The sequence below is a fragment of the Vipera berus genome, assembly GCF_964194415.1.
Source record: "Vipera berus genome assembly, chromosome: 1".
Taxonomy (NCBI): Eukaryota; Metazoa; Chordata; class Lepidosauria; order Squamata; family Viperidae; genus Vipera; species Vipera berus.
This window is the reverse complement of record NC_138202.1, coordinates 42,392,016-42,413,272: the sequence shown is the minus strand read 5'-3', so window position 1 is coordinate 42,413,272 and position 21,257 is coordinate 42,392,016. Positions and strand designations below refer to the sequence as shown.

At 40.3% G+C, this 21,257-nt stretch overlaps 1 protein-coding gene across 1 annotated transcript; it reads left to right on the top strand.

Annotated features, from left to right (window-relative positions):
- Window positions 1-1,084: 1,084 nt before the first annotated feature.
- CHGA (chromogranin A) lies at window positions 1,085-20,970 on the top strand (the record flags this gene model as incomplete). Its single annotated transcript, XM_081323139.1, has 8 exons — window positions 1,085-1,142; window positions 1,845-1,891; window positions 11,991-12,084; window positions 12,311-12,379; window positions 13,123-13,221; window positions 16,301-16,813; window positions 19,164-19,603; window positions 20,887-20,970. The coding sequence occupies 8 exons, from the start codon at window positions 1,085-1,087 to the stop codon at window positions 20,968-20,970; spliced, it is 1,404 nt and encodes a 467-aa protein (XP_081179265.1).
- Window positions 20,971-21,257: the final 287 nt, after the last annotated feature.

Here is a 21,257-nt window from a genome sequence, read left to right as displayed (position 1 = left end):
ATCTGTCAGTCATAGATCTGAACTAAAAAGGATTTCTTTACACTATTTCGTGGCTCTAATGGCAGAATTATGCAGAATTAAAGGTTAGGGTCTGCTTTGCAAAGTGACAAATATTATTGCACTCTAAGTAATAATATACTAAATTAAACCTGGGCAATAATGACACCACAATTGAATGGGATTCAGTAAGGAACTTTATGGAGTTCAGAAGAAGCAATTTTACAAAAAAAATAAGAGCCCAAATCAGTTTCAGAGGATTGCTTCCTCAGTGAGTCAAGATGAAATGCCAACTGGATTAGTAATTACATCTGAAGTGATTTCTATAAATGACTGACCCAATTGAGTTCCCAACGACCTTAAAAGCTCCCATATATTTAGATGATAAGGTGCCTCCTTCACAGCTTGGGAAGACAGCTCCCCCACCCCTGGGTGAGTGGATCACTACACCAAAATGTCATCCCAAAAAGCATCAAGCGCAAAATCCTAAAGATGCTTCAGAAGACATCCTGCCTTCCCTTACATGTTTCCATGTGTGATGGGCTGAGCTTTCATCTCCGATCTTATCCAGCACCGGAGATGACACACATGGGAAGAAACACCTGCGCGCCTTTTACAGCGCGGAAAGCGAGCGTGCGAACTTGCTGTTCGCTGCCTCGTTCTTCCAGATGCTGTCAGCTGGCGAGCCTCGCCTTGTCCTTTGCTTAGGGTGATCAGGCGAAGGGAGCGTTTAACCTCATTCTGGCTCCGCAATCCCCCGCAGAGGAGCGATTGGACGGCGGCTTCCTGGGAGGGGAGAGTGAGCTTCCTCCTGACGCCGTTTCCGGAGGAGAGGGGGGCGAATATATAAGCCAGGTTGCTGCTGCTGCAGTCCTGGGTCGGGGATTGTCGGCAACCGCTTTCGAGAAGGCAGAGGATCTTGGGAAGGGCAAGAAGGACAGCGGATAATCTATTTCGCGGCTCAGCACTCGGTCAAGGTCAGCGCCGATCGCTTCTCAGAAGCCAGACCCCACTCCCATCTTTTTTGCCCCGCCGATAAAGCCAAGAAGGGCAGCCGGACGGCCCCACCCTTCGCCCTGCAGTCCGTATGGCCAGCGGCATGACTCTCGCGGCGTTTTTCGCAGCCTTCCTCCTGGTAGCCCCAGGTAAGCTCAAAAGGCAGGTGGGAGAATTTACGCGGAGGCGCTGCCCTTTTCAGTACCAAGGACAGAGCCTCCGAGGCTCTTGCCCCGACTGGCAGATGCACCGGCCTACATGCAGTTCAGCGCCTATTTGTACCAGAAGGCCTGATCTGCAAAGAAGATGATGGAAGTTCAGGGGTAGGAAATCGAGGGACTTCGTTAGACTATTGCCAGTAGTGATCTTCACTGAATGTCAAGGTCCCATTTACTTCAAACTTTTTAACGTTCCAAAACAGCAAAGCATTACTTGGCCAAGAGTTTTATTTTACGAATCAAAAGAAATTGCAATTCTAATCTTCAGTCTTATGAAATGCCCATTTTTTTCTCAGTTACTCCTATATTTGCCTTTTTGGATCCCATGTAGTTCACTTATAAACAATGGTTCCATTGGCTAGTCAGATTCCTCAAGTGATTTCAGATTGATTCTTCCATAAAATCGTCAGCTCAGTTCGTCCAATCTAGCAACTATTTTTAAACCCAAAAGGTGAGCAAATTTCTGATGCTGGTTTTATATGCTATTTTTATATGCTATTGGTCTGGTTTATGGTCTCGTGTATACCTCTATACTGGTTTTCTTCACACCCCAAATCTGTTCTGCATTCTGACTGAAACTGCCAAAGAGAATGTGAAATATTAAAGTCATTCTTTCTCTTCTCTCTTTCTTAGTAATTTCACTTCCAGTAACAAGTCCAACAACTGAAGATGACACCAAGGTGAGTTGAAAAAAAAGATTAAAAGCAGGAATATTGTTATATATTATTGGTATGTATGTACAAATCTATGAATGTATGATCTATCATTTTTAACACCTTGAAATAACAATGGAATTACTGAGTCTTTTCACACATTAAATTTTCAAGTGTACATTTAAGTTTTTGTAGATCTACCTATGAAGAGTAACTGCAACAAATACTTTGAACTCCATATATAATTGCAAGTACATCCATGAAGAAATAAGGAATGTATGCAAAGATACAGTTATAAAATCAGGTTTGTGCTATGGACTGTCTGAAATGAGACTACAGATAAATTATAATTTTTGGTCCTGTTATGCATGGCCAAATAATACAATGGGAAAATTCTTTTAATTTTCAGATGCTTTTCTTTAAAATACAAAAGTTTAATGGATTAGCTTTTCATATATATCCTGTGTAAGCTTATTGTAAGCTAGAGATCACCTGTTGCTTTTAAAAAATTCAGGAGTTCCTGACAGCATATTGAAAATAGTCATTAAGCCTAGGGCACTAGATACAGGTGGGGTAATATAAATCAAAAGGAAGAACCAAAGAAAAAATATACATGTTTATATTATTCAGATGGCACAAAGGAACAGTAAACTACTGATAACTAAAAGCATACATGATATATGCAGAATGGTGATGAGGCATAATTACTGAATCTGGATTTGAAGAATTATTTGGATAAATTATATGCTTGGATAAAAGGAAAAAGAGTTGCCTCTGAATTATTTATTTATTTATTTATTTTATTATATTTGTATACCGCCCTTCTCCCGAAGGACTCAGGGCGGTGAACAGGGCATATATAAAAAATACAGGATACAAAAATTAAAAAGAATTAAATAGTAGCCCAGCTAAAACAATCAATAACAATATAAAAATCCCCATTAAAACCCCAACATATCCCCCATCAGGCCAGGCCGGCTTGTTCAAATAGATGGGTCTTCAGACCGCGTCGGAAGGAGCGAAGGTCAGGTGCCATCCGGAGCTCGACCAGCAGCTGATTCCATAAAGCTGGAGTGCCCACAGAGAAGGCCCTCCCCCTGGGGGCCACCAGCCGACATTCTCTGACCGGAGGCACCCTGAGGAGGCCCTCTCTGTGGGAACGCACAGGGCGGAGGGAAGTTGACGCCGGCAGCAGGTGGTCCCCGAGGTACTCCGGAACCCATGCCATGTAGGGCCTTAGAAACCATTACCAAAACCTTGAATCTAACCCGGAAGACAACTGGTAACCAATGCAGCTCACGGAGCAAAGGTGTAACATGGGAGTACCGGGAGACTCCCAAGACAACTCTCGCGGCTGCATTCTGTACCAGCTGGAGCCTCCGAGTGGTCTTCAAGGGAAGCCCCATGTAGAGAGCATTGCAGTAGTCCAGACGAGAGGTCACGAGCGCATGAGTGACCGTACACAGGGCATCCCGGTCTAGATAGGGCCGCAACTGGCGCACCAGGCGAACCTGGGCGAAAGCCCCCCTAGTCACAGCTACTATATGATCTTCCAGAGTGAGCCGCGAATCTAGGAGGACTCCCAAGTTGCGAGCCCTATCTACAGGGGGTAAAAGCTCACCCCCCATAGAGAGAGGTGGAATATTCTGAATATCCTGGGATGCCGGAATGCACAGCCACTCAGTCTTGTCAGGGTTGAGCTGAAGTCTGTTCCTCCCCATCCAGACCCGAACCACCTCCAGGCAACGGGACATCACGTCGAGGGCATCACTGGGGTGGTTTGGGGTCGAAATGAAAAGCTGGGTATCATCAGCGTACTGATGATACCCAACTCCAAAACCACGAATGATCTCACCCAGCGGTTTCATATAGATGTTGAACAGGAGAGACGAGAGGACCGACCCCTGAGGAACTCCACAAACGAGAGACCTTGGGGTCGACCTCTGCCCTCCTGCCAACACCGACTGCGAACGTCCCAGGAGATAGGAGGAGAACCACCGAAGAACTGTGCCTCCCACTCCCAATCCCCTGAGACGCCGCAGCAGGATACCATGGTCGATGGTATCGAAAGCCGCCAAGAGGTCTAATAGGACTAGGACAGAGGAATATCCCCTGTCCCGGGCCCTCCAGAGATCATTCACCAGAGCGACCAATGCCGTCTCCGTGCTGTACCCGGGCCTGAAACCCAATTGGCACGGGTCTAGATAATCCGCTTCATCCAGGACCAGAGGGAGCTGATGCACCACCACACTCTCAACAACCTTCACAAGAAAGCAAAGGTTGGAGACCGGACGAAAGTTATTTAACACAGCTGGGTCCAAGGCAGGCTTCTTGAGGAGAGGTCTCACCACCGCCTCCTTCAAGACGGCGGGGAAATTACCCTCACTCAAGGAAGCAGATATAACTGCCTGGAACCAGCCTCGTGTCTCCTCCCGAGCTGCATAAACCAGCCAGGAAGGGCACGGGTCCAATAAACATGTGGTGGAGCTCAACCTCCCCATAATCCTGTCCACTTCCTCAGGGGTCACAGAATCAAACTCCTCCCAGATAACATCGACAAGACCGCCCGTGTCCTGATTGTCAGACTCTGCCCAGTTGGAGTGCAGACCGGTCCGAATCCGAGCAATTTTATTCAACAGATGTTGACTAAATTCCTCGGCACAACCCTGCAAGGGTTCCTCCCTCACCTCCTGATTAAGGAGGGAGCGGGTTACCCTAAACAGGGCGGCCGGGCAATTATTTGCGGACGCGATGAGGGCGGAGAAGTAATTAGACCTCGCCGCCTCATCGCTGCGAGATAAGACCTAATGTGGGTTCTTAGTCGCAACCGGTCGGATTCGGATCGGCTGGACCTCCAACGGCTCTCTAGGCCCCATCTCCGACGCTTCATCTCCGGAAGCTCCGCGGAAAACCATGGAGCTCGCTGGGATCTGCACCGGGTCAGGGGCCGCAAGGGTACAACTCGGTCAAGTGCCTCCGTGGCCGCCCTTTCCCAGGCTTCCACTAAGGCATCCGCCGAGTTGTGAGCAACGGAGGCAGGTGGGGACCCCAGTGCTGCCTGGAACCTATCAGGATCCATTAAGCGTCTGGGGCGGTACCATCTAATTGGCTCCATACACCCACGGCGGGGGGTGGCAAAACGGAAGACCAGCTGCAGGAGGTGATGATCGGTCCATGACAGGGGCATAACAGTTGGAGAGCCCCCACCAAGATCATCAAACCACCGTCCAGATAAGAAAACCAAGTCAAGGGTGTGGCCTCCCTCATGAGTCAGTCCAAGAATTACTTGCGTCAGGTCCATGGCCGTCATGGAAGCCATGAACTCCTGAGCTAACTCAGATGATCCTCCTAGGGATGGTAGATTGAAGTCACCCAAAACTATAAGTTTGGGGAACTCAATCACCAACCCCGAGAGGACATCGAGTAGCTCAGGCAGGGCTGCCGCTGCGCGACTAGGCGAAAGGTACACCAGCAGCAAGCCCAACTGCACCCCAGGACCACATCTCAAAAAGAGAGACTCACACCCGAATATCTGGGGAACGGTGGTCTCCCACGGACATAAGGTCTCCCTGATAACTACCGCCACTCCCCCGCCCCTACCATGAGCACGAGGCCGGTGTAGCACCCGGAAACCTGGTGGGCAAAGATCAATTAAAGGAACACCACCCTCTGGGCCCAACCAAGTCTCCGTGATGCAAGCCAGGTCCGCATGCTCACCCTCAATTAAAGTTGGTACTGACATCTTTGGAATGTATTCATTCTTATTGTCAAGTTATCCATAACATTTCTTCTTCATGCAGTTTTCTGGGGCACATATCAAGGTATATTTGATTGAGAAAGCTGTGTATCATATGTAATACACATATATCTGGCTTGTGTGAATTGAACTACATGGTGCCAACTGAGTGAAACATTTTGTTTTTGTATTTTGTTTTGGCATATTTACATGGGTATGAATTAGATGTCCCATTTCATGCTTTTAACTTTCTGGGTGGGTTGGGTTCAGAGATTGCATGTAAGTATAATGTGATGGTTTGGAATAGCTTACCATGATGCATGAACCCAGACCCTGTATTATGTAAGCCATGTTTTATATCTTAACACAATGTGTGAACTCATCCACAGTTTTAAATACATACTGTATAACATATATACCATTAAAATCTGGAATATTTTTTCCACTGTGGCAAATCCGATGAACAGTATACCCCTATCATTTATGAGATTGAGATATCAATACATGGGATATTTCATATTTGCATAAGACTGCATATGAACAAGTAAATCTACTCATGAAAATGAATCCATACATCTCTAAATGCAGGTTGCCAGTGCTTGATCTGAGCATTGACTGATTTTTATTGAATAAACACAGGGCAAGTTGATAAGCACATGACTGGCTCTATGCATATTGTATTGGGAAAGCTGTTCCCAGGCTAACGTCTTCCAGATATGGCTAAAGTTGGTTAAAAATCCCGAGACCTGTAGAGGCTCGCAAAGCATCCAATGCTGAGTCTGATGTCTCCTTGGGGTATGTGTATGTGTGTATCCCATAAGCAAACCAGAGTTTACAGTCAGAATTTTGTTTAATGTGCTGGATTTTCAAAATTGCTGCCCTCTCCTAATTTTCCTGAACTGAAAATGTAGTTATTTCCTCCATTTTTTAAAAGAAATTAATAACAAAGGATCTCTCAATTTTCCTTGGATGGAAAAAATGGGAAACAGTTTCCAGCTTTTTTGACAAATTAATTATCCTTAATCTCTACAAAAATACTATTATTTCCAGTACTGTTAAAAACCTGCACTATCCAGTTTCTGCCAGCCTTGAGCCTGAGAAGCAGTTTGGTTTAGAAGTCAGCATATTCAACCAGCAGTTGTGGAGGCCTGTTGAAGATTTCAAACATCTGTGATTACTGTCTTATTTGGAAGACCAAAATATCACATTTTTCCTCATTAGGAGTAGATCAGCACTTTCCGTGGCACTGTACTATGCAGATTGCATAATCATTTGTTATTATGCCATTTATGAGTTTCCTAAAATGCCCATAAATCCCCCCCTCTCTATATAGTATATGCTTCAATATGTAATTGAATCTGTGCTGCATTTTTTAATAATGCCAACTGCAGCATAGCCATTGTCAGTGGCTTGAATTTAAGTGTTGCACTATAAAAAGACTTGTGGTGCTATAGAATTCAGGAATAGAAAATTAGAATAGAATAGAATAGAATAGAATAGAATAGAATAGAATAGAATAGAATAGAATAGAATAGAATAGAATAGAATAGAGTAGAGTAGAGTAGAGTAGAGTAGAGTAGAGTAGAGTAGAGTAGAGTAGAGTAGAGTAGAATAGAATAATAACTTTATTGTCACTTTGAATGTACACTAATTGGCATACATTAAAATGAAATTTCATTGCATACAGCTCTCAAAAGGTCACCACCTCCAAAATACATTACATAAATATGACAACAATAAATAAATACAGAATTATGCATATACCCACATATATTATATGACACAGAGAAACAACACAGTCTAGTTCGGATTATGTATATATGTGCATGGCTAGAAAAATGAATCTTGCGAGTTTACCAGACAGATGGCATGAATAAAGCTATTACAGAATCAGTTAGTCCTGGTAGAAATACTTCAAAACCTCCTCCCAGAGGGGAGCAACAGAAACAGACCATAAAGTAGGTCTGTAGGGTCTCTAACAATGCTTTTTGCTCTAAGCACATAGCGCTTATAAGCAGCATCCTAGAAAAAGTACAGGATAACATACTGTTGCTAAAGATAAAAGAATTTGGCACATGAATAATGTTTGTATAAAAGTTCATGATATGATATGACATATGTCAGATATACTGTATGCAGACTACATGTGAATGGGTTTAAGCAGGTTCCTGCTGGATTGTGTGCCAAATATATAAGAAACCCCTTAGCCTAATAAAAGGAAAGCACTAGAAATAGACTATTGCTAGTTACAAATTCTTCTATAAATTTGGTCAAATGGAAATGATCTGAAAAAACAAAAGATTGAGAGAGAAAGAGAATAGCCTAAGGTATACACAGGAAAAAAAAACTCTTGCTGCTTGTAGAAAAATGGATTATATTTTACAGCTGTATACATTTTGGATACAAATCTACAGCAGAGAGGAAAATATCACATGAGCCGGAAAACCTATTAAAATAGAGATCAAACCTGGAAGTAAGGATTTTTTTTCCTGATAGTAAGAACAATTAATGGAACAGCTGGAATTGTGGTTGCTCCATTGCTAGAGGTTTTCAAGAAAAGATTGGACAACCATTTGTATAGAATGGTATAAGGTCTCCTGCCTTGGGCAAGGGGTTGGACTAAAGACTTCCAAGGTCCATTCCAGCCCTATGATTCCATGATTTTATATAAAATTAATACTTATATAATCTATTGGATATTTTTCTATAATGTCCAAATACAATCAAATGACTTCTAAAAACAACTAAATACAGTGTAATCCAAGAAATCAAATGAATTATATGGAAATGAGAATGTAATAGACTATTACAATGAAAGTATTGGGAATCTGAAACCATGCAATCCAATATATTACCACTTGGTGAAAGTCCTACTGAACCTCACAGGAATGAACAGATATAGGACAGTACCATTGCAAAACACTCTACCTTGATTCCTTTGAGTTCTACTTCTGTGAATGTGTGACCACATCCACAGAGAGAGAAATTATTTGCCACCTAGGATGTTTTGCTTTCTCTGCCTGGAAGTCCTTGGTGATCACATTTCCAAGTATTAAACAGGCCCCATCCAAGGTTAGGTTCTAAATCCAGAGAAGGTCGGCCATATGCTATCACTTGCTGAGACACGTAACCAAATTCTAATCCAAGGTTGACTTCTGTAGGCAGCCCTTCCAGCAACTGTTACTCATCTAGCATGACTGACAATGTAAGGTCAAATATATGATTATAAATTCACCCCACTTCCATAGCAAAAAATTACCAACACCATCCTCTCTAAGTTCTCATGTAATTCACCAAACTGCAGCTCAACAAATGAAGCTTCTATGGCATGGATGTCCAATCTTTTGGCTTGCCTGGGCTACACTGTGTGAAGAGGAATTATCTTGGGCCACATATAAAATATATAATATAGTTAGTGTATATAAATAACAAACTTCCTTTTAAAATATATTTTATTATATCTTGTGTGGACTGCATTACTAGCTGTCCAGGGCTATATGCAGCCTGCAGACCATGGGCTGGACACGCCTGCTCAATGGGGTAGGAGTTGAGGTGTTGGAATAGAATTGGGGAAAGCCAGGTTCAGCTGCATCCTCTGCTTTGGAAACACACAGTATGACTTTATTTCATTTTTCTCTCAGCTCAGTCATAGTTGTCATGCAGGAATAAAATGAAAAGTGATCCTTATGGAAGCTTCTGAGGAATACTGGGATATATATTATAGATAGATGAAGACAGAGCTAGAATAAGGAGTTATTTACTCAGTAGTTCTAAAATAAAGTTCTATTAGCCTTACCTTGCCTTCAAATCAATTAAGAAACTCAGCAAAAGACACAAATGAACCATTTCTGCAAGTAGGAAAAAGTTCAAAGCTAGTTCCCCAGAATTTGGCACTTTGTTTTTACATCACATTGATTGTGATATAAGGATATCTGCAAGAGGGATCTAAAGGCCTTGGGAATGGACATTAACAGCTGGGAAAACTTGACCTCTGATCGCTCAGCTTGGAGGCTAAAGATGTTGCATGGCCTTCTCCAGGGCTTGTTTTCTCATAGAACGCTCAGAATGGAGTTCCGGCACCTTTTTTGGATGGAGCCTTGTAGGGTAGGCAAGGTGGGTTGTATGACATGTGTGAGTTCCGGCACCTTTTTCTTTTACAAAAAAAGTACTGGCCTTCTCCAATTTGAAGAGACACTTGTGCGGCAGGCTGAGGCAAAGAGGCAGTCCCAGAACCAGCAAAACCTGGGGGCTGGACAGGGGACAGATTGTATCTGCCCTCAGTGTGGAAGGGACTGCCACTCTCGAATTGGCCTTTTTAGCCACACCAGATGCTGCTTTAGGACCTCTTTCCAGAGCACGATACCATAGTCTCTCGAGACTGAAGGATGCCAGTAATGATTGTAGTGGAAAACTTTGAAAGATTCTTGTTTCTTTTTGTTGGTGTTGAAACTACAAGACAAATTTAGGGCAATAATTCTAATTTTGTTGTTTGCTACAGAAAAATTCCCCACTCGATAGGTTTTGATTCCTTTTGTTCTTTTTTGTTATGACTACACAGTGTTTACTTGAAATGAAGGCTTTTGAAATCCTGACATTCATGTTTACTTGATGGAATGGGGGGGATTTCTAAAAATAGAATTTTTTTGCTTATGTATTATGAATTAGCTTTTCTTGGTGCTTGCTGTTTTACTGTTTTAGGTCAGTTCACTGTTGTGTACTCCACATGCACTCAGTAATGGAAAGTCCATAATAATGGAAAGACAATTCATCTGAATAATCAATTGTTTAAGCACCTTTTTCTTCAGATATTCCTTTATTCCTTTAACTTGATGCAGACTTTAAAAGGCAATCAAAACCTTCATATTTTCTCTCCTACACATTTTTGTGCACTCTGTTATCATGTGCAGTTATCTGATGAAGTTTTAACACATGGTTAGCAATTAAAGGCTTGCCAGTTAAATCAGTACAAAATGGTCCAAATTTCCAGCACAGTGAAAGACTGTGTAGAAATAGCTTTGGCAAGAGAAAGAAAGTTTCCCTCGTTCTTTGCACAATATGGTCGAATGACATTAGAACACCTTAAAAATATTCATGTGAAACTTGCCAAAACAAAAATTTCAGATATGGGATTACTAATTTTCAAGGATATCAACCAATAATATCCAAGAGTGCCTTTCTAAAATGAGACATTATTATGAAGAAGCTCAGGATGGCTCCACCCTGACTCACTCAGGTATAAGAAAAAGGAAATGAAAAAAACAGTTAGACTTGCAAGATTCTAATATGGAACTTAGTTCTAATTTTCTTGTGAAATCTATTTCCTGATTTGAACAAATTCGAAGGGCTAGCAGTTTTAGAAAGAGCTTTTGATGGATAAAAGCAAATTAATTGAATCATTCCAGACAAGATGGAGATGTTGTACGTGGGAAAACCCATTAATTCAAGCAACAGATCCAATTGTTCTTGATATGCAGATGCATGGTACGTGAAAATCAAGAATAACCTTTCCCCAATTGAAAACCAGGTGGACGTTTCTACTAAAAGAGTCTCACAACATAGATTTAAATTTCATAGTTCTTTTTGTTCAGTGTATTTAAAATGAACCCTTAAAACCATAATAAAAGAGATTTTTTAAAAGCAAATGAATATCATTTTGTGACTGTGTGTGTGTGCATTTATATAATTTCTAATCCCACTGATACCATTTGCTGGCTGTTTAACCAGACTGTTTATATTGTGACCTGACATAGATCGTACCAATAATATATTTGTCATATTAAAAAGTCATAGTTGTGCTTTATAAAGGTTAGTTCTCTCTAAACAGTTCTCTGTCATAACTTTCTGTTGATATCCTTTATTAAAAGCCTGCTCAATTCAAATTTAGTAGGAACTTAAGAATATGGGAAGAATATAGGAAGTAGGTAAGAAAGCAATATGAAAAAAAACAGCATAAGAGTCTTCGGAGAAGGGTGGGATATAAATGGAATTAAAATAAATAATAAATAAATAATGTGAAAGGAAACAAAACATTACTTTTAATGCCAAAGATAGTAATTCCTATTATGAAAAAAGAGCAAAAATGGTTCAGAGAGGTTTGCACTGCATTTAATTGAAATCAGACAGATTTTTCATTCTAATGGGGCAATATTAGGTTAATGATGAATTAGGATACAGCATGGCAGAAAGGAAGACCGGTTCAGAACCTTCCTAGCTTTGAAGCTTTGTGGCTAACCATAGCCAGGTGAGCCCCAGTCCATGCTAATTCACAAGATTGTTGCAAGGATGAATCAAGACAGGAGTGGTGGAGGGGGGATTTCATGTATTAAACAAAAACACCCTGAAGGAAAATTTAAATATAAAATCCATACAAATATATTTGTGTTTTTCTAGGTGATGACATGCATTGCTGAGGTTATTTCTAATACAGTAGCGAAGCCCAAACCACTCTCAATCAGCCAAGAATGCCTAGAAACTCTCCAAGGAGGTACATTTTCTTTCCGATTCTCTCTTACAGTACTGAGAAGTTAACAAGACTGAGTATTAAAGTTTTAAGAACATGTATGTCAAAAGTCACTTTTACATTTTTAAAAAAATGTGTAGACAAGGTGAACTCAAGTAACTGGTCTGCCAATGGAACTATGATGAGCAAAATCATTGCATGCCAGCTCAATTTGTTACTACTAAAATAATAAGTCCTTCTGTTCTTTCAGATGAAAGAATTCGTTCCATTCTTCGCCATCAAAACTTACTAAGGGAGCTTCAAGAGATTGCAGTTCAAGGTACAGTTCTATTGGAATTCTGTGCCTGTTTTGTATGTGAACTGTCTACTATTATGGGAATACTTTTTTTCCAAAGTGATATAGATAGGATTATGTCTATACATAATGTGAGAATGCCACAAAATATTTCCCCTATTTTCAAAAAGGGGAAAATAGAAAGTATAGCATAATGACAAACCAATCAAGTTGGCATCAATGGGTGATAAGATTGTAGGGTAGATCACAAGGAGATTGTAAATACTTTGAAAACAATGTAGTAATTAACAGCATGGATTTGTTTAGAATACAGAATAACAGAGTTGGAAGGGACCTTGCAGATCTTCTAGTCCAACCCCCTGCTCAGGTGGGAAACCCTATACCATTTCAGACAAATGGTTGTCCAATCTCTTCTTTAAAACCTCCAGTGTTGGAGCATTCACAACTTCTGGAGGCAAGTCATTCCACTGATTCATTGTTCCAACTGTCAGGAAATTTCTCCTTAGTTTCAAGGTTGCTTCTCTCCTTGATTAGATTCCATCCGTTGCTTCTTGTCCTGCCTTCAGGTGCTTTGGAAAACAGCTTTACTCCCTCTTCTTTGTGGCAGCCCCTGAAATATTGATATTTTGGATATTGGACCCTTAGATTTGACTTTTAATATAATATGCATTTGTAATGGTGAGGAGACACATATTGATGATGATGATGATGACAACAAAAGAAGTGGTGAAAAATGTTTCTATTCTTATTTTCCATTTCTGAAACAGGAGCAAGTGAAAGAACAGAGCAGCAGAAGAAAAACAGTGGGTTTGAAGATGAGCTTTCTGAAGTCCTTGAAAGCCAAGGCAATGGAAACACGGAAAGAGGTTGATGTCAGCATAACCCCTACATAATCCTTCCCAAGCATTCTAAATGTGGATATTATTTCAAATAGCCTTGGGACACACACACCTGCGTCACAGCCAAACTGGTTTCTGTAACAACTGTGACTGGGTCATCTCCCCACTGCTTTCGCATTGGTTCACAGCAAGGAAAATTTTTGATAACATCTAAAAACCTTCTGCAGTGCTGATCTTAGTTAATAAGGAAAATTATATTACAAACAGCTACAAACACCATAGTGCTTAAAAGTCTTCTTCTTTGCTTATTTGTTGAGCAAAAATTACTTCAAATATCGACAACCCACACATTAAGAGCCAAGTGTAAATTTCTCCTTCCTGAATTGGACTGTACAATAATTCTTTTACGGAGATTAACAAAAGCTACACTTCTTCATAGATTCCAAATAGCAGGAACATAACCACTGGTGTGCTGGTCCATGTTTAATAATCAGCTCTGCTGGCCCTGTTATTGCTGCTGCACCAGACCACTAGTTGCAGAAAGGCTGATATGGAGCACTAGGCATGATGACTGCTTTGCTCTCAACCAGTTCACAAAATTCCAGGAATCAGAATCAAAATCAGAATAGAGTAGAGCTGGAAGGGACTTTGGAGGATTCCTAGTCCCACCCTCTGCTCAAGCAGGAGACCCTACACCATTTCAGATAGGTGGCTGTCCAATCTCTTCTTTAAAACCTTAAGTGAAGAAGCACCCACGACTTCTGAAGGCAAGCTGTTCCACTGGTTAATTGTTCTCACTGTTAGGAAGTTACTCCTTAATTATAGGTTGCTTCTCTCCTTGATTAGTTTCCATCCATTGCTTCTTGTCCTGCTTTCTGGTGCTTTGGAAAAGAGGGGGAAAAAGAAAATAGGGGAAAAGGAAATTTACCGGTAAATTTAATTGGCTTTTTCAAGCTGGTATAAGCCAGCTCCAGCACACTACAGGATATAGTCAAGTACATTTGCAACGTTAACATAATGTAGAGCAATCATTTTAAAATTACTGTTAGTGTCAAAAAAAACCCAGGAAATATGAAAAAATATAGCCAGCAGTGTGCCGCAGGCACCAATAAAGCCAATGCAATCCTAGGCTGCATTAGTAGAATGATAGAATCACAATCACATGAAGTGTTAGTATCGCTTTATAATGCCTTAGTAAGATCACATTTGGAATACTGGATCCAGTTTTGATCACCAAAGTATAAAAAAGATGTTGAGATTCTAGAAAGAGTGCAGAGAAGAGCAACAAAGATGGTTAAGGGGACCGGAGGCTAAAACATATGAAGAACAGTTGCAGGAATTGGGCTTGTCTAGTTTAGTGAAAAGAAGGACTAGGGGTGACATGATAGCAGTATTCCAATATTTGAGGGGCTGCCACAAAAAGGAAGGCTCAACCTATTTTTCAAAGCACCAGAAAGCAGGACAAGAAGCAATGGATGGAAACTAATCAAGGAGAGAAGCAACCTAGAACTTGTTCTGTACCAGCCTGCTACCGGCCCTGCAGATAAGGCAGGAACAACCCCTTTACAAGAAGGCAAGAGGCTGGAACTAAGCCTGCCAAATTTATGGACACAAAAGCAAACAGAGCAAAAACAAGACATGAACCATGAAACAGGAGCTATTCAAACGGTTGCCTTCAGCAAACCAGCCCTCCCACGCATTCCCCTTTTAAACAGTTCAGGGCGTGGCTTCTCTCTGACTCCTTCCGAGGTGCCCCATTGCCTTCCTCTGTTTACTCCTGATTGACTGCCTCCTGCGTTGGGCGTCCTTGAACAGGGCCAGCTGTGGGTCATCTTTATCCATGCTGTCAGGCTCACACAGCTGGGTCTGCGTCATAACCAGGTGGGAGGGGCCTGGCTGAGGGCTCTCATCAGCAAGCTCTCCAACACCCTCAGCAACCTCTCCAACACTCCCCTCCTCCTCCTCTGAATCGTCCGACCCAACTGCCGAACCCACAGGCTGACCCTGAATCACAACAGAACTAAGGAGAAATTTCCTAACAGTGAGAACAATTAACCAGTGCAATGGATTGCCTTCAGAAGCTGTGGGTGCTCCATCACTGGGGGCTTTTAAGAAGGGACTGGACAGCCACTTGTCTGAAATGGTGTAGGGTCTCCTGCCTGAGCAGGGGTTGGACTAGAAGGCTTCCAAGGTCTCTTCCAATTCTGTTATTCTGTTCTGTTGGAAAAGGAAGTGCAAATATCTGAGCTATTCTACCTTCCTCAGTTACATTTCAAACAGTAATTCTCTGATTGGTTAGATAGCGTCATTGGCTCAATGAACATGAATCTGGGCAAACTCTTGGAGATAGCAGAGGAAAAAGGGTTGGGTGTGCTATAGTCTATGGGGTTGCATAGAGACGAGCATGACTTAGCAACTGAACAACAAATTCTCTGATGTGTCAATGCACATGAAGATTTCTAGGGTAAGTGGGAATTAATCTAGTTTTAGGTTTGGAGCAAACTAATCACGTTTTTTGAATTGTAGGAGCAGAGCAAAGTTAATCTGTGGTGAGAAAAAACTCAGAGTCCCAGGATACTTTTTGGCAGACTCAAAGTGAAAGTTTTGGAGAAGTGAGACTTTAACAGTTCATTTCAGTTATATTTTTCTTATTCCATATTATAAAAAGAATTCTATCTAGACATTCTTTCGTTTGCATCAGAACAGGGAATAATTTTTAAGGTACCTATCGGAAAAAAACTTCCTGGGAATCTTTAATCAAGATAAACAAAGAATATAACTTAATCCAGATCTTATACTTTTCTAAATTATGGCTAAAATCCAGTGATGTCGAGTCTCATTTACTCCAATTTATAGATAGGATAACAAATTCATATATTAATGGAATAGGATTAGAAATAACATAATCTGGTCTACCTTTAAAGCATGAAATATAATCTCGAAATAGTAAATTGGGGGGAAATATGCTGTTCAATGGGTTCAAGCAGGTAAGAAATATATAATGTACAAAAGAACATGTGAAATTGATGTACTTTGAGTTTGCAGTTCTGTTTTAATATGGCTTTCTATTCATCTTCTGTTTGTTTCTACTATTTTTGACTCTCAGATCCATCAGAGGGGACCCAAAATGAGAAGCCAACTGCCTCTTTGGCTGAGCTGGAAACGGAAAAGTCTTCTCAGAATAAAGAGGATGTTTTGAAAGAGGAGAGGAATAGCTTGGAAGAGAGAGAGACAAGGATTCAAGGTGCTGATCCTGAGGATGAAAAGGAGAATATAACAGGGTTTGAGGGTAATGAGGTTGATGAAATGGAAGGCTTGCCTTGGAGTGATGCAATAGACAATCACATCAGTGACATCAGGCAAGATGATGTACTTAAGCCGAAACAGCAGGAAGTTGAAGAAGTTGCAGAGACAGAGGAATCTGAGGAGGAGAAGGAGCATGTTTTCAAAGAGAGTCAGGAAAAAAGGAAGGAGGAAGAAGGTGGCAAAGTCAGAGAACAGGCTAAGAAGGAAGAAGAGGAAGAAGAAGAAAAGGATGAAGAAGAAGAGAAAGAGAGGAATGTTTCTGAAGAGGAACATCCTACCAATTCGGATAATGTGGATGATCAAAGGGAAGATGGTATGTCTATCAGTCTGGGCTCAAACTTGACTTCTAATATGAGAAGTGGACCCATATTTGCCATCTTTTAGATTTTGGCTGAAACAAGTCTATTGGGGAACTTCCGTGCTAGATAGCTTTTCCTCACTGCTGATGACAGATTAATGATTACTTCGCATTTTGCAATCTTATCCTGCCAGCGCTACTAGCTTTGGGATTAACTAAAGCAGAGGATATGGATTTAGATATTCAAAATGATAGAGTCATTGTTCTCCATCACTTTTATAGGATAATTTTTCCTTCTCCCTGGACTGTTCCTAAGTATATTTTATATATTCTTCATAATAAGCTGTTCTTTGGCCCAAACTGAGGCACTAGCTATTAAGATAACATCTAGTAATAGATCCCCGGTGGTGCCGTGGTTAGAATGCAGTGTTGCAGGTAAACTCTACCCACAGCCTGGAGTTTGATCCTGACGGGCTCAAGGTTGACTCAGCCTTCCATCTTTCTGAGATCAGTGAAATGAGGACCCAGATTGTTGGGGACAATTTGCAAATAATGTTTTTACATTATAAACTACCCAGAGAATGCTGTAAAGCACTATGGGACAGTATATAAGCCCAAATGGTTGGTGATTTCAGGGTTCTTCCTCTGCCTTTTTAAGTTTTTAACTTACAGTATTTATACACTGTTTTTAACTTTGTTTTTAATCTATATTTTTATAGATAAAAATAGAGCCACTTAAGTGAAATGGATGGTGTATAAATTTGATAAAATACATAAATATGTAAGTCTCCCATATAAAAACCAAACTTGTTTTTGGTCAAACTTGGAGCTAGAATCTATCTCACATATGCTATTAAAATGTCTACTGTACAGTCAATGGTGATTGAACTTAATACATGTACACAACTCTAATTTTCATTGCAACCTGGAGGCCATTGCCTTTCTTCTGGGTGACCACTCTTGAGAAACTTCCAAGAAGACTGCAAAATTTTTATCTATTGTCCTGGCTATTGTAAACCATCTGATACCTCCCTCATGCAATTGAATATTAGCTGTTCTTTATTTCAGTATTTATCTGACACTTTGTATTCCTTTTTATAGATATTGTATTGTTAGTCTTTTTTTCTTATATTTGGCCTTGGACTATAAATGAATTTTGACTGCATGAATATGTGGGATATCAATTTTAGTGATTTTTGTAAAAAAAAAAAGCAAAACCAAACCATGCTCCCTACATACATTTATTTCTAGCTTCAGCAAATAAGACCGTCACCGAAGATATTCTCTAATCTTCTCCAAATAATAATTCAGCCTTTCATAATATAGTGCCTCCAGTGCTGTAGGATTTCAATTTCCAGCAAATAATATGTTAGCTGGGAAATTATAAGAATTACAATCCAGCATTGCTGCAGGAAATAAATTAGAGAAGACATATTTGAGAAGCATATTTGAGCCCTGGAGGGAAGAGTTTTATTAAGTACTGGGGTGAGAACCGAGAAGATCTTGTTTCTTATATGTAAGCTCTTAATTGTATATGACAGTAGCTGGTGTCAAAGGAATGGAAATAGAACTCATTATGAATTTAAAAGCTAATATCAACAATATTAACAGCCAGGGGTTACAACATATCACGTATGGAGTAAAATATATATTAAAATATTTTGTATCAGCTGTATTTCTAAACATGAAATAGATATTATAATACTGTAATCATTCCTGTAATTTACCAGTCTAAATTACACTGGTTAAATCTCCAATCCTGGGCAACAAATGAAACAATTCAAAGCTGATAGAAGGCTCACTGAGCTATAGCAATTGTCCACAGTGATCGAGAGTTGTAGTCCAGTGTTCTCAGATGCATATGATTGGGGACAGTTGCCACATGGTAACTATACAATCCTCAGAGAAAGTATTGTGGTGGCACAGTGGTTAGAATGCAGTATTGCAGGCTAATTCTGCCAATTGCCAGCAGTTGGATCGTTGACTCAGCATCTATCCTTCTGAGGTCGGTAAAATGAGGACCCATATTGTTGGAGAGAATATGCTGATTCTGTAAACCACTTAAAGAGGGCTGTAAAGCACTATGAAGCGGTATATAAGTCTAAGTGCTTTGCTATTCCATTGTGGTGGCTAATTAACCCTCTGTGCATACTCTGAGATCCTAATTGATTTTACAATAACTATCTATAACAAAGCAAGTTACACCAAAGATGGTTAGGATTCAACATCATTTTCTACCCTACTGAACAAGTAGTTAATATGGTAAACTGGACTCAGTGCACCAAAACTCATTCCTCATCCAGGTTAAGAAAAAAAATATAGTTATGGAAAACGGCTTCTCTCCTTACATCTATTTTCCTTACAGATAATCAAGATGATGACAAAAATTTCTCAGAAGAAAAAGATAAATATCATAATGTGAAAAGTAGAGAGCATCGCTTTCTAGATGGAACAAGGCAGGATGATGACTCCTCCCATGACAGTGATTCCAAAAGTGAAGAGATGGGGAAAAATCCTTTCCAAGATGTAGAAGATGCTAAGAGATGGAACAAGATGGATGAGCTGGCCAAACAACTGACTACTACAAAGCGTGCAGAGGAGAATGAAAGTGATGAAGACCCAGATAGATCCATGAAAATGGCTTTCAAATCCCACAACACAGTTGACTTCCATAACTCTCCGGAAGACGAAGCAAGGAGGCTTCAGAAGCATCATTCAAAAGAGGACAGTGAACAAGGTTTTCCACTTCTTCCCATACCTGAAGAAAAAAAGGATGAAGAAGGAAGCGCAAACAGGAGGACAGAGGTAGGTTGACACATTCTTGTGGAAACCATGTTTTAAATAAAGTGTCAAAACCCAGAAGAATGCTGAAAATTATTAGGTAAGATGTCCAACTTCTTCTAGTCAGTAACAGAAACCCGGCAGCAGCAGCATCAGGGTGCTGTTACTTAGAGGTAGAAAGGCAACAGGTGCGGTACTTATTTCATTTGGCCTCACAATAGAGTTAATTTTACTCAAGACAACATATAAAGGCTTACCCCACCCCTTTTCTAGTTCTCCTTTGATGCACTGTAGCTGCAGAGCTTTGTACCCAAAATAAAATAATCCCACTTAATGAATCACAAAACCAGGTTATTATTTCTTTTTTCTATTCTATTTTGGCTTGCTTGCACCTTTCTGGAATTGCTTTAACAATGCATCAGGGAATCAACAAGATAACCTTGGTAACAGTTGCTCAGGTACCAGTAGGAGAAGAAAACTCTTTGCCATCAGCTGAGTACAAGGTGAAAAAAGAAGAGGGGAAAAAACTTCTTGTCTCATTGGTCCATGCTTGTTTGGCTGTACGGATGGGAGGAAAATGAAATATGACAGGGACACATCCATTTAAGACATGTACATGCATTCATGCAAGAACAATAGTTGGGCTACTAAAGACAGTAACCATCAGTTGTAATATTCATGAAGTACTGTATTTCACAATCATGAATTCTTTTTGGCATCAGGAAAATCGGCTTTTTCTTATAGTTTTATCTTGTGGACTGAATTCAGCAGACAGGATCTTGTGAATATTCTTGCGCTTGGCTTCATGTAAACACTTCGTGCTGCAGGCTGTGCCCTTCCAATATCCAGAACAATAGAATATCCTAGGAATGAAGCCAGAGAAGAATCATAGTAGACACTGAAAGTTGAGGTTCAGTCCTTAACTGTTTTAGGTTAGGCTGATAGGTCTTCTTGGGAATTTGAGGAACTATTGCCAGATAGTACAGACCAGTCTTCCTTAAATTGTAACCTGTATCAGATATAACTCCTCTCTTGGCACTAGTAATAAGCTAATTGATATAGGATGTGAATTTGACTGTAGTTATGAGATTTATATTCCAAAACATCTGAAGTTGGAGGAAGATAGGCCCTTACTCTAACTTGATAGAAATCAGTTTTATAAATGCATCTAGCCAGCATTGGCTGAATTCTCAAAAGTTAAGCAATTGAATCCATTGGTTAGTACACAGATGGAGATCAACAGTAAAGTGAATACATCATTTTGCTATAATGATTTGCATCATTAAACTTCTTTTTTTCTCTTTTAGGACCAAGAACTGGAAAGCTTGGCTGCAATTGAAGCGGAACTGGAGAAAGTTGCCCGCAAGCTCCATGCCCTGAGAAGAGGCTAATGCTTCGACAACAACTTAACATGGGAGCAAGACATCAGAAATGTTGAATCACTGTTTTAAACACTGCATTTTATTTTAAGACAATAAAGTAATAATGGAGGTGATTATTATTTTTTTGCAAAAGCCTGTATTACAACAAAAAACCAGCCATTTCTTTTTTTCTAGTTGTGATGTTTTCTTGCTTTTTTGTCATAATTTGCTTATTTGCTTTCTGCTTGCTTTACTAATCATTTTATGTTTAGATTATTACATAATAAGCAGTATGATTTAAACATACATATTCTGTT